At 37.4% G+C, this 13471-nt stretch overlaps 1 protein-coding gene across 5 annotated transcripts in view; it reads left to right on the top strand.

Annotated features, from left to right (window-relative positions):
* The window catches only part of Tjp1 (tight junction protein 1), an 89855-nt gene that overhangs the window by 20342 nt on the left and 56042 nt on the right, over positions 1–13471 (top strand). For all 5 annotated transcript variants that reach the window (XM_023709843.1, XM_004623240.3, XM_004623239.3 and 2 more), the window contains exons 3-4: positions 11006–11130; positions 11665–11767. In XM_023709843.1, the coding sequence (XP_023565611.1) occupies positions 11006–11130; positions 11665–11767 (228 nt within the window). The remainder of the gene's footprint in view (positions 1–11005; positions 11131–11664; positions 11768–13471) is intronic.

Here is a 13471-nt window from a genome sequence, read left to right as displayed (position 1 = left end):
TGTTATTTTTACTCCTGACTTGAATGTAAAGTGATGTGTTTATAATTTTGAATGATCAGTTAATACTGTACATTAATGTAAAGTACAGATTGTCTCAACTCTTCTGAGTATATAGATTTGTTTTGTAGGCTTGAGGTTCAAAATAAACTAGGCCATGTACATGTTAAAATCTTGACAGATACAGTACTTGTTCATTTGTAATAGTGTAGACTCTAAGCTGTTGCTTAAATAGTTGCAAATGGTTGAAAGATTAGTAAAAGATACGGTAGGAGTACAAATGTGTGTCTGAAGATCTGAGTCCTAGTTGTGTTTCTTACCTCTGCTGTAAAGCCTTGCTTTCTCATGTGATTTGTTTTATTTTATTTTTGTGTATTTGGTACAGGGTTTCACTATGCAGCCCGAACTCTTAGTGATCCTCCTGTTTTCAAAACTCATAGTTATCCTCCTGTTTTCAGCCTCCCCCATGCTGGGATTACAGGCATGCACCACCATGCCCAGACTCAGTGGCCAGCTCAGTGTGCTCAGGGGCAGGTCTAGCACAGCATGTGGTGTTACGGACCAAACCCAGTCCCTGTGCTTGCCTAAGTAAGCATTTAGTCCACTGAGCTATCTCACTAGCCCTCTCACATATTTAAAAAGAGGCTAATTCATACTTTACAGCTTTTAACCGTTCTCTTTCAGAATTCTCTTCATCTTCCAGAACAGAACTGACTCCTAATATAATAGAAAGACAATGTTCATATATGGTGCTAAATATATTGCTTTGCACTATTTCTCCCAGCTTTATTTACATGAATTATTAGGAAATTGGCAAGGAAGGAATCATGCTCCTGGACCCTTCCTCCTAATAACATCATGAATATTTGAATCTGCACATAGTAGCTAATGGGTAAACTGTTCAAAAACAGTGATGTTAATGGTTGGACGTGACTTTTTTGTGTCCCACTAAATGGTAAAGAAAACCATTCAGTAGTACTAACTTTAAGTTTTAATTTATGAAGTTGAAAAATGTCCTCCTGTTGTATTGATAGACTATTTAAATCATATGTATGATTAAATATATAAAATAATTTCAAATCTTCCAACTGTATGACTATGATACAGTGATTTGTAATCATTTTAACATATTTTTCTTAATGTCTTCTTTGCTTTTATTGGTATAATTCATATAGTAAGGTTCATCTAGAGCCCAGTTCTGAGCTTTGGCAAACACAGTCATGTAACCAGCACAGCAGTTAAAATATAGAACATCTCCATCACCTTAAACTTTGCCTGGCATGTATTTATAGTCAACTCTGTCCCCTCACTCCTCATCTCTCACGCTGATCTGTTTTCTGTTCTTATACTTTGGCCTTTTCCAGAATGTCATATAGTATGTAGCTTTTTGAGACTTACAGTTTGTTTTTATTAATGCATTTGCAATTTTTCCATGATGTTGCTTGTATTAGTGGTTATTTCTTACTTATTGCTGAGTAGTATTACACTGTATGAATGTGTAATTCATTTATTTTTGGTTTTATTATGAATAAATCTTCTTTACCAATCATTTTGGGTGAGAATGGAATGGCTATCTATGGTAATTGTTTAGTTTTATAGGAAACTGGCGAACTGTACCTCCTTGCAGACCCGCCCCGAGCAGTGTAGAAGAGCTGTGCAGCTCAGTGCTGTCGTCAGCACTTGAGGTCAGGCCGGTTCCCCTTGGTTTGCATCATGCTACTAGATGTCCAGTAGTATCTCTCGGTAGTTTTAGTTTGCATTTCTCTGAAGCCTAGTAGTGCTAAACATCTCTTGATATGCTGTCACGCATGTACCTTCTTTGGTAAAATATGTTCAACTCTTTTGCTGGTTTTAAATTAGATTATTTAAAACCTTATCAGAAACAGTGATTTTCAAACATTTTCTCTCGTTCAGTGGATTACTTTTTCAGTATTCAATAGCAGTTCGTTTTGCTGCTCAGAAGTTGGAGTCTTGAGCATTCTTTATACCCTCTAGATCAGTGATGGCGAACCTTTTAGAGCTCTCGCTGGTGAAGACACCCTGCTGCAGCACACGTGCCTGGCTTGCCGCTGCTGTTCCAGTTAGAGGACCTCTGGCAGGTGTTTCTTTGTAAATATGCTTTCCCCTCATCTGGCGTATCTTTTCCTTCTTTTCACAGTATCTTGTGGAGTATAAGCTTTAAGTTTTGATGTTCAGTTTCTTTTTATCAGTCATGCTTTTGGTTTTATCTGAGAAATCTTCACCAAACCTAAGATCACAGTATTTTTTTTTTATGTGTACCGTGGGATATGGACAAAGGATATTTTTTACATGAGTGTTCTAAGATTTTTAGCAGTATTTTGTCGATGAAAGAATTATCCTTTTTATATTTACCTTTCTACCTTGATCAGAAATCAGTTGACCATATAGATATACATTCTTGACATCCTTTTTTTTTTTCTCGTGAGACAGGCACTCACTATGTAGGTCAGTTTAGGCTGGCCTTGAACTCATTGTATAGCCCAGCCTGCCCTGGAAATCCACAGCGATCCTCCTGCCTGGGATCTAGGGCAAGAATTACAGTGGTGCACTTCATACTGAAAGTACAGGAATTGTAAGCGTGAATCTTCCAAATGTAGTCTTTTCTTTTTTGCTTTGTGCACATGCACATATGTCTTAGTTTGACTCTTTTTTTTTTTTTTTTTTTTAGTATTGGGAATTGAACCAAGGACCTTGTGGTGGCCAGGCAGGTGCTGTGCCACTGAGCTATATCTCTGGCCATGTTTTGGTTAATTTCTAAAATTTATTTTTGAGATGAGGCTCTTGGCTGTGTTGTCCATATTGGGCTTGACTTGGACTACAGGTGTGTGTCATTGCACCTAACTTTTATATAAACTGTAGAGTAAGTTTTTCAGTTTTTACTGTCCTTCATTGGGATTGCACTTGGTCTATGTAGATTAATTAGAGAGAATTAACTTTTTTTTACATCGATAGAGGTATGTTTTGATTTTTTGTCATATAGTAAAAGAACAAGTATTAGACTGATTAGTATGGAGCACCCTTTTTTTTTTTCTTTAACAGCCTAAGAGTTAAACAGATGTTGGCACTAAAAGTGTTAACTTTACTGATAACATTAAACCTTTAGATACATTGTACTTTTTTTGCATATAATATTTAAAACAGGAATATAGACACCTCAGTGGTATAAGCACCTGCCTGGCAAGTGCAAGGTCCTGATTTTGATCCCCAGTACCAAAAATAAATAAAAAATAAAAGGTCAGATTGAAAATTATAAAAAATAAAATTTACCTACTGGGGCCATGCCTAGAACCCTGGTCCACAATTTTTTTGGTATTATTTTAAACTGCTAATTCCATGGTGCTTTTGTAGGTGAAAATAGTAAGTAACATACAAATATCAAATACCTATAGGCTGGGAAATATCCAGTGTTAAGAATGAACATTTTAACAGTGTTGCATTTTCTGTAAGCAGGGCCTGTTTGTTCATTCTCTAATTTCTTTCATTGCTGTCCTGTAGATTTGAGAATTAGGTTTATATTTAAATAACTACATTTTTGGTGCTTTTCTTAGATTTATTTCAATTTTTGATTTTTTGTTTTGTTTGTTTTTAAATAATGGCCTTGTGGCGTTCTTAAACATCAATTCTAGAAACTTTTAGATTCTTTGCGATTCTTCTGCACGGACAGTCACATTATTTGCAAGTGAAGTCAGTTTCATTTCTACTTCTTTCTCTTACCTTACTGTAATATACAGAGCTTCACGGTGTTGAACAGTGAGCTGACCTACTTCCCTTAGTATAAATATTGGATGAAAGTAATTTGTCGTCAAGTGTGATGGGTTTATAAATTATTCTTCATCAGGTTAAAAAATGCTTTTATTGTATTTCTGTTAATATTTTGCCATGTGCTAGATTAAAGAAATTTCCTTTTATCTTAGTTTTTTTCATATATGCATAGTTAAGAGTTCTTTTTCTTTTCTTTTTTTAAAAAACAATATAACTTGGGATTCTATAGTTTTTTCTTCATTGTGAATTTGGTGAATTTCTTATTGTTGAACAGCCTTGCCTTCCTAATATAAATTGTGTTTGGTTGTGATGAATTATTTATGTTACACATTGCTTTTCTGATTTGCCAGTGTTTGTTGGAGATACTTATTTTTTTATGTACTTGGTACAGGGTCTGCAGAGTCTCACTATGTAGATTGGACTCAGTGATTTTCCTGTTTTCAGCTTCCCAAGCACTGGGATTACAGGCCCGCACCACCATGCCCAGTCTTAATTGCCATCTCAGCGTGCCCCAGGGGCAGGGCCAGCACACTGGGGATCAAACCCCAGTCACTGCACTGTGCCTAAGCAGACACTTTAGTATGCTGAGCTATCTGGCCGGCCCTGGTTGGTTGTTTAATTTGTTTTGTACTGGGAATCAAACTCAAGACCTCACACTTGCCAAGCTGGCACTGTGTCACTGAGCAGTATCCCTAGCCTTTTGTTTAAATGTTGAGTGAGAGATAAATTGGTCAGTACTTTTTCTTAAACTTTTTAAAAAAACTTTATATCTTGGTATCAGGAAAAAGCTGTCATCAGAGTAAGGAGTTGAACTATAGTCTTTCCTCCTGTGGTTTCTTGTGGAGTTTGTGTATAATTATTTTTCTTTCCCTAAATGATTGGTAGTGCTGGTTACAAATTATTTGTAATTTTATATAGGGTTTTTCCGGTTATGTATATATTCATTAATGTTTTTTGGTTGTTTTTGTGACATTGTAAATTTGTATATTCTGAGGTTTTTGTTTCTGTCATCTACATTGGTAAATACATAGACATAACATTGTTTATAATACTTATTTTTATAAAGAATGATGAGTAAGGATGTTGCTTCATTCTTTTTTTAATCATTTATTTATTTATTTGGCACAGGGTCTCACTACACAGCTCAGACTCATAGTGATCCTCTTGTCTCAGCCTTCCCAGCACTGGGATTACAGGTGCGCACCACCATGTCTGGTTTTGGTGGCTGGTCAGCATGCAGTACAGGGGATCGAACACGGGTCCTTGTACTTGCCAGTCAGGCACTTAGACTACCAAGCTATCTTCCTGGCTCTTTTCTCATTCTTATTTTTGGCAGTTTATGTCATTTTCTTGGCTAACCGTTTTACAGTTTTATTGTATTTTTTTCAACAGTGTTTTTGTTTTTGTTTTTTTGTGTCCGGCTCAGCCCACCCTGTGTGTGGGGCTGGCATGGCATGTGGTGCTGGGGATTGAACCATGGTCCCTGCGCACTTGCCCAAGCTGCCCTAAGCAGGCACTTTAGACTGCTGAGCTATCTTGCCGGCTGTATTTTTTTCAAGTTTTTGTTTCCATTGAAACTGCTATAACTGCCATTATATTGATTGATTTCTGCTCCTGTTTTAATATTTATATTCTTCTATGTTCACTAAATCTAAGTTGTTATCTTACTTTCTTTCCCTGTCACTGGAATACAGTACCCAATAACCTGCAAATTAAAGGAGGAAGCATTTATTTTGGCTCATAATTTGTGAAGGTTTTAGTCCATAGTTGGCTGACTTTGTAAATGTTTTTAGTCCACATTTGGCGAGCGGCAGGGCTGGTGTAGTGGAGAGCTGCTGATGGTGGAGACCAGGAAGCAAGGAGCTAAGGGAGGAGAGGGCAAAGGAGATGCGGTGCACCCTTCCAGGCCCCGCTGGCTGGCTTCCTTGACCAGGCTCCGCCTCCCAGCGACTCCTCGGAGGACTGATCCACTGATGAATGTGTCCGCAAGAACTAGTCACCCCGAGCCCACTGTGCAAGTACATCAGGCTCCTAACAGTTGGTCCTGTTTACAGTTTTTTTAGGTAGAAACTAGATTAGTCAATCAAAACCAGAAATGTTATTTGCTATTACCACATTGTAGTTTTCCTAATTAATTAGTAAACAAAATAGGACAGATTAGCTAGCAGTGTGTTTTTTCTTTGTACTCTTGCTTAGTTTTCTGAGGAATTCAGGAGTAGAAAAACTTAAACGTGTTTACTGAAGTAAAGTGTGTTTACTACTTATGTCTCAGTTTAAATGAAATGGGACAAGGTGTTCAATATTGGAAAGATAGAATCTTGAGTTTTCTTAACATGTTAAAAGTTCCATCTAGAGTTACCTGGGTAGTAACTCCTGTCTAGATGACCAGTGTAGGTTCCATTCTGTCTTTTTTGTTTTTGTAATTTAGGGAAGGGTCTATAGGGTGTTCAGGGTCTCACTACTACATCGGACTCGTAGTGATCCACCTTTTTACAGCCTCCCAAGAGCTGAGATTACAGATGTGCACGACCATGCCAAGTCTTATAGGTTCCATTCTATACCTGACTAATTCTGTCACTTGAGGAAGGGGAGGGTCAAAAAGGGACTGTCGGCTGGGGTGAACAGATACCATTAAAAGATAACTAGAGGGCAGGTGATACAGCTGAGTGGCACAGCGCTTGCCTGACAACCACAAGGTCCTGAGTTTGATTTCAGGTTTTAAAAGAAAGATGAATAGCGATAAGAGGAGTGTTTCACTCATAAATTTTTGGTTTTCATTCTTTCAATTGTTGTGCTGGAAATGAAGGATTGTGTTGCCTCTGAGCCTTATCAGAGAGAGATTATAGCTGAATGGTTTTTAAAAAATGGCCTTGTTAGCATAAGCCAAGAGGTTTTAGCCAGAGCATAATTTAGTTGACTCTATTCTTTTTTTTTTTTTTTAACATTCTAAAAATTTATTTATGTATTTATTTGTATTTTAGGGAAGGGTCTATAGGGTAGGGTGTTCATGGTCTCACTACTAGATCAGACTTGTAGTGATCTACCTGTTTACAGCCTTCCAAGAACTGGGATTACAGGTGTGTGCCATCACTCCCAGTCTCAACTTTCCCACTCTGAAAGTTGCCCTTTCAGAGTGCCCCCGGGGGCGGGGCTGGCACCACAGGCCTGGTGATTGAACCCCATTCCCTGAACCTGCTTGCAGGCGCTTTAATCCTCTGAGCTATGTGGCTGGACCTTGACTCCATTCTTGGAGGCTGCGCAGCAGTATACTTTCAAATACCCAGTCCTTTGGTATTCTGAGGTGGTTCATCATATAGACTAGGTATCTAGAGCAGGGCCAGCAGACTTTCTATAAAAAGACAGCAAATGGTTTGAGCTTTATAGGCCATAAATTCCTGTCATAGCTTTGTGACTGCAGCTTTGTTGCAAAAGTAGTTGAAGACAATAGGTAAACAAATGGAAGTGATAATGTTTCAATAAAACTATAGAAATGGGTGACTGGCTGGATTTGACCTTTTGGACCATAGTTTGCTTACCATTGTTCTAGAGCAGTGTATGTCCACATTTATAAAGTAGGAAGAATCAGCAGGGTGGTTCTCCACACCAGAGGTTATGATTCAGTTGGTATGAAATGGGCCTGCCAGTGTTTTAAATGTTCTAGTTTGAAACAGAGGGTTAGGGCCTCTGATATCATCATACTTTAAGAACTGCTGATAGATCGGTGGGACAGTCTCATTCTTGCTGTGTGGTGTAAAAGTGGGCTTTTGGGAATGGTAGTAAGTGGAGCTAACTTAAAGCTACGTTCTTTTGGCAGTTACCTAGAATGCATATACTTTGCATTGGCAGATAAATGTGTATCCATAATTATAGGAGAGTGGAGGTAACTTAAATGAATAAACATCAGGGAAATATGTATAAAAAGCCATAGGGAGGTCTTCCTTTATCCTGTGGAAGCAGTAATGCAAGGACAGACAGAGGCAAGTGGTAGGAAGGATGTGGGTAAAACAAGAAGCTTTACACATTGCTGATGGAACCATAAAATAGTGCAGCCATTGTAGGTAACATTTTGGGAATTCCTTAGACACTAACTATAAAATCACCATGTGCCCAGCAGTTCTACTCGCAGGTATATTACTCAAGGAAAATGAAAACGTGTCTGCAGAATAAGTAACATACCAGTTTTCCTAGCAGCATTATTCATAACAGGCCAAAGTAGATGTAGCACAAAATGTGTATTAGCTAATGAATAATAGATGAAATATTACTTATATAACTGAGCTATGTAATAGAGTATTATTCCACAATAAAAACGAAGTACTGATATTTCTAGAAATTAGTTTACTGTCAAGAGATAATGCAGTTCTATTTTTCTAAGGTACTACCAAATTTCTCCCCAGACGATATAGCAGTATGTATGCTCCTTAGCAGTTTATGGATAATACTGATACTGAAACTGATGACTGATAGTCATTTAAAGAGTGATAAAACGATGACAGACAACCCAGTCACCATCACATATATATTTTTTAATGTATTTAGTAAAGGCTTTACAGGGTCTCACCATACAGATTGGACTTGTAGTGATCCTCTTGTGTTTAGCCTCCCAAGCCGTGGGATTACAGGTGTGCACCACCATGCCCAGTCTCAGTCACCTGTCTCAGCGCGCCCCGGGGGTCGGGACTGGCACAGTAGGCCTGGGATCGAATCCCTGGCCTCTGTGTCTGCTTAAGCAGGCACTTTAATCCACTGAGCTATCTGGCTGGCCCTACCATCAAATATTATAGGCCAGCATCTTTTGTGTATATCTGTGCAAAAATATAACACAAAAACAAAGCAAACAAAGGTCAACACTACATAAATACTCCATGAGAAAGCCATTTATTTCAGGAATGTAAGATTAGTGTATTAGGATATCCATTAGTATACTATACTCTGTTAAGAAAACGAAAAGTGTGATTATTCCCAAGTTCCTAAAAACCTAGTGTAATATATTGTTTTTTGTTGAAGTACAAAAAAACAAAAACAAAAACCAAAAAACAGCTTCATAAAAATTGTTGATCAAGAGTTATTGTAATAATTCTTTTAGGGGACAGGTTTTAGTTTTCTAAAAGGTAGTTGTGTGCATTTTAAAAGTGTATTATATTAGTGAACTTGTGTACTGTTACTGTTCTGTTGCCCTGTTTTTATCCTAAGTGGGTGTTTATCCATGCTTGAGTTTATATTACGGGTTGGGCTTTGAGAAAATATTGGCTCCCTGAGTTAAGCAAATCTTTCAAATGATAATGCATTTAATTGTAAAATATTTTTTAAAATCACGTGTTAATATCACCAATCTTCTCTTCAGAAGATCCTTTAAGTATATGAAAAGGTGTTGCTCTCATTATGGCAGATAAAAATTTTCTAACTTTAATTTTAAAATTGAATTTTCGGGGCCAGGGAGATGGCTCAGTGGAATAAGCGCTTCCCTGGCAAGCGCAAGGGTCTGAGTTCAGTCCCCAGTTCTGCAAAAAAAAAAAAAAAAAAAAAAAAAATTGAATTTTCATTGTTTGCAAAAAATGCTATGAGTTGTTTTTCTCACAGTTATAGGTGTTCTTTCATTGTGGAGAAAAATGTCTGTCCAGTAGTCAGGCTTGCGTACCTTTACATGGCTTCAGGTAAACAGCTGTTCCTTGAAATAAAGGTGTACCTAGTGGCCTCCTCCCCCTCACACAGAAACAGCTGCTTGAGCTTGCATGCACACAAGTACAAACTAAAGTACTTTATGTAACATTTCCACATGTACAACTATTGAAAATACATGTACTTAAGAGTTAAGATTTACTGTTTTGTTAATTTTTACTGCTTTGAGTCATTCTAAAGTAAAACCAGAATTTTCTTCTAAGTTCTGAGTATACAGCAGTGACTGTACCCATTATTCATCACTCCACAATCACTCTGTTTTCTCCTAGCACTAGACAACTCAGATCTAATTTCTTTTGCCTTTGATTCCAGGTTTTAAAAAAAGATGAATAGCGATAAGAGGAGAAACAGTCCAAATTAGATCTAGATTAATGCCAGATCTAATTGATTTGCCTTTTCTGAACACTTTTATATAAAGTAGCACTACCACACTACTGTTGATGAACCTTTGTGACTGGTTTCAAAGCATGTCTTCAGTGCTCGGCTCTTCTATAGTATAGCATGTGTCAGTACTTCCATTTTTTTGTTGTTAGTTAAGTTTCCATTGCGTGGATATACTGTTTTACTTAATTGGTAGACTTTTGGGTTGTGTCTGCTTTTTGTCTGTTAAAATTGATGCTGGTGTGAATGTTTATGTAAGTTTATGTGTGGACATGTGTTTGCATTTTTCTTGGCCACACGTAGTGAAATCCATCCATATTTATTCTTTTTGAAGAGCTTTTTTTTTTCTTTAACTTTCTCTATAAGCTTTGGGGTGGGAGGGACGGTCATTACCTCTGGTCATAGCTATGTGGCCTGCTCTGTCCAGTGGGAGCTTTTGTCCTCATGCTGTTCGTCCTCATGTTGTTGATTGTTAGAACATAGGACTGTAGTACAGCTTTATATCAGAACACTTTTGCTCTAATGATTTCATGATTCTGGATTTCTAAAACCAATGTGTAATCTTTTTAGACCACTCTGAGTACTTTATTTCTATCTTAGGGAATGGTGTGGATTTCCTTGAGATTAGGTGATTTTCTTTAATAACTTGGAGATAACTAGAATTTTTTCTGTATTAGGCTATCCTTAGTCATTATGTTAAAGATTTTTTTTAGCTCTTTCACAAGTTTTTACTTTATTACAATTTATTTTAGCTAAATATAAGTATGTAATGTAAAAGCCATAAATAATATATGCTTTATATTGTATACAATGTTAGATTATATTCTACTATGACAGATTTTAAAGTAGCTGAAAGAAGTTGTGCTTGCCAGGGAAGCACTTATTCTACTGAGCCATCTCCCCAGCCCCAAAGCTTTTAATTCTTAACTTTCTTTGTAATTGACAGTTTTTAATATTGTTATGTCCAGTATTTATTAGAGCATGCATTCTCATATAAAGATAAAAGGATAAATAACTCTACTACATAGCCATACAATTAAGTGTAGGTAACAGATACAGCAATTTTGTAATTTCTGTAGTCAAACTTTTCTAGATTGTAGCATATGCTGTAATGAGCAATTATTTTTATCATCAATAGCAGTGTTTACTGTAATTGTTACTTTAGGCTCCTGGATTCGGATTTGGAATTGCAATATCTGGTGGAAGAGATAATCCTCATTTCCAGAGTGGGGAGACCTCGATAGTGATTTCCGACGTGCTGAAGGGAGGCCCAGCAGAAGGACAGCTGCAGTAAGTGTTTCTCCTCTCAGATGCCCGCGTCAAGCACTGTTCTTGCCTCCATTCACTGGCCTGCTTTGTTAGTGATTTTATTGTATTTATACCCCACGCCTAGCATGGTACAGTTAATATTTTCCCTTAAAAGGAACATAGTTAAGAAATAAGCTTAATAGTAAGTGAAAAGTTAGTATCACTTTACATAGCATGTAGATGTAAAAATAAAGAAAAAACTTTTAAGTAGTCTAGACTTTCGGAGGGGCTCACTTTTGTCTTTTTGTGTCATAGTAAGGTTAGAAAGATACAAGAGAAAAAAAATAAATAAAAATTAAAAAAAATAAGATACAAGAGAAAAAATGAGACTAATCGGAAGGATTGAAAGAAATTTAGAAGGAGAATAATTTTTGAAAGAGAAGTACTGGTATCATTGCTCAGAAGACAAATAGATCAATCTGCCCACATTCAGAATTTTATTTTTTGAACATTCTCCACAAACTTGCCTGCATGTTTTTATCTCTGATGTGTTGTTTCGGGACTCTTTCTCCCCAGGGAAAATGACCGGGTTGCAATGGTTAATGGAGTTTCAATGGATAATGTTGAGCATGCCTTTGCTGTTCAGCAACTCAGAAAAAGTGGGAAAAATGCAAAAATTGTAAGTATCTTTATGGTCACCTTAGTAGTATCAACTATATTCTCCTGTTTATTTCCTTCCTTTTAGGAAAATGAAAAATGAAACAGTAATTCCAAAGTTGTTTATAAAGAAGAGTTTGTATGTCCTCTAATACTGGTGTGTGTTTTTCAGATACTGAGTTTTTTTCCTACCCAGTTAGAACAGGAAAGGTGCTGGTTGAAGGGCTTTTGATGGCTTCATGTTCTCTTTTAACCTCTCACTGGATCTTGACAGATAGTCGGCCTGACTGCACTGCCATTTACTAGAGTAATTTTACACTACCTGGAATCCACATCATCACCTGTTTGTTACTGTGATATGGGAAGGAGAAAGTGGAAGAATTTCTTGTAGAGTTGTTCAGGTGCCTTTCATGTTCCTGTCTCACTGTATAACAAAATTTTATTTTATTATTTTCCTAGAAGTAAATTTATTTATTTGTTTATTTTGGTACTGGAGATTGACCTCGCGCTTGCCAGGCAGGTGCTTAAGCCACTGAGTTCTGTTCCCAGCCCAGGTTTACTTTTTTTAGGTAAGGGGATGAAGTTAACTTTTAATACCTGGCCTTTAATAGTTAAAACTTGGCAAATGTGGTGTAGAACAGATTTGATGTGAAAGTCTCACATAGAATGACATTGATGAGCACCTGAGCCGCTTCCCTCGTTCATCTCTTTGCCTGGTTGCCCTGCCCGGCCTCCAAGGACGGTGAAGACCCTGCGGGAGCCTTCACTCACTGTGCAGAGCAGGAGCGAGAGGCAGGTAGGAGGCCGTGGCCTGAGCTGCCTGTTGTAGAGCCTTTCACCATCTACCACTCAGTTGCAGTGGGCCCCGTGGACGCATGCGGCGCATGATGAGGGCTGGGAGGGGCATCCTGGGGCTCTGCCTGCAGCAGGTGCCGGGTTCTCAGCCTGCGCGCACTACCGTGCCAGTACCTGTCTGCACCAGCGCTGTGGCTGGTGCGAGGAGAGTTCTCGTATTGCAGTAGACCCATTATTAGCTTACTGCTAATGGACATCTTCTGTTTATTTGTTTTTAGAATCTCGTTGTAAACATATTTTTATAGTTATAGTGTTATTTTTCAGTTTTCAGTACACTCACTGCCTAGTGGGTGATAGCGTTTTTAAACATTTTTTATGCAAAGATTATAAAAGTAAATTGCTGATTTTTATAATGACCTTCCTTTTTTTATAAGCTTTTTTTCTAGTTGCAGAGTAAGCTTTAGATTTCTTTATTTAGCTGTTGACCCTGAGCAGTATTTGTCATAGTATTTTTCTTTTTTTAATTTTAATTTTATTGAGAAACAAATATGAATGAGACAGTTTCAAAGCTGATTAATAGGACAGTTTCGATAATCAGTATATTGTACATAGTTATCTTCTTAGTGATTTTCCATAGTACAAGAAGCAGACAGGATATCCTGTCCAAACACTATTAGTACACCTCTTTCTTCTCATTGAATTAAGTGAAAGTAGCTGTAAACCTATCCTAACTATTTTGTATATATAAATACAAAATGATCTTTCCTTTGTATTCCTCCCCTTTTTTTTAGTCCTGTCAGAGGTGGGTATTCTATTGGCATCTAAATACTATAGGTGTTTGAATTCAGCTAAACAATCTAACACTGTCTAGCAGTCTATAATATTAGTGGGTTATCCTCAGAAGTTACTGACTTGAGCTAGTCATAGTATT

The sequence above is a fragment of the Octodon degus genome, unplaced genomic scaffold (genome assembly GCF_000260255.1).
Source record: "Octodon degus isolate 3935 unplaced genomic scaffold, OctDeg1.0 scaffold00002, whole genome shotgun sequence".
Lineage (NCBI taxonomy): Eukaryota > Metazoa > Chordata > Mammalia > Rodentia > Octodontidae > Octodon > Octodon degus.
Note: the sequence above shows the minus strand (reverse complement) of the source record. Positions and strands in the feature narration are given on the sequence as shown.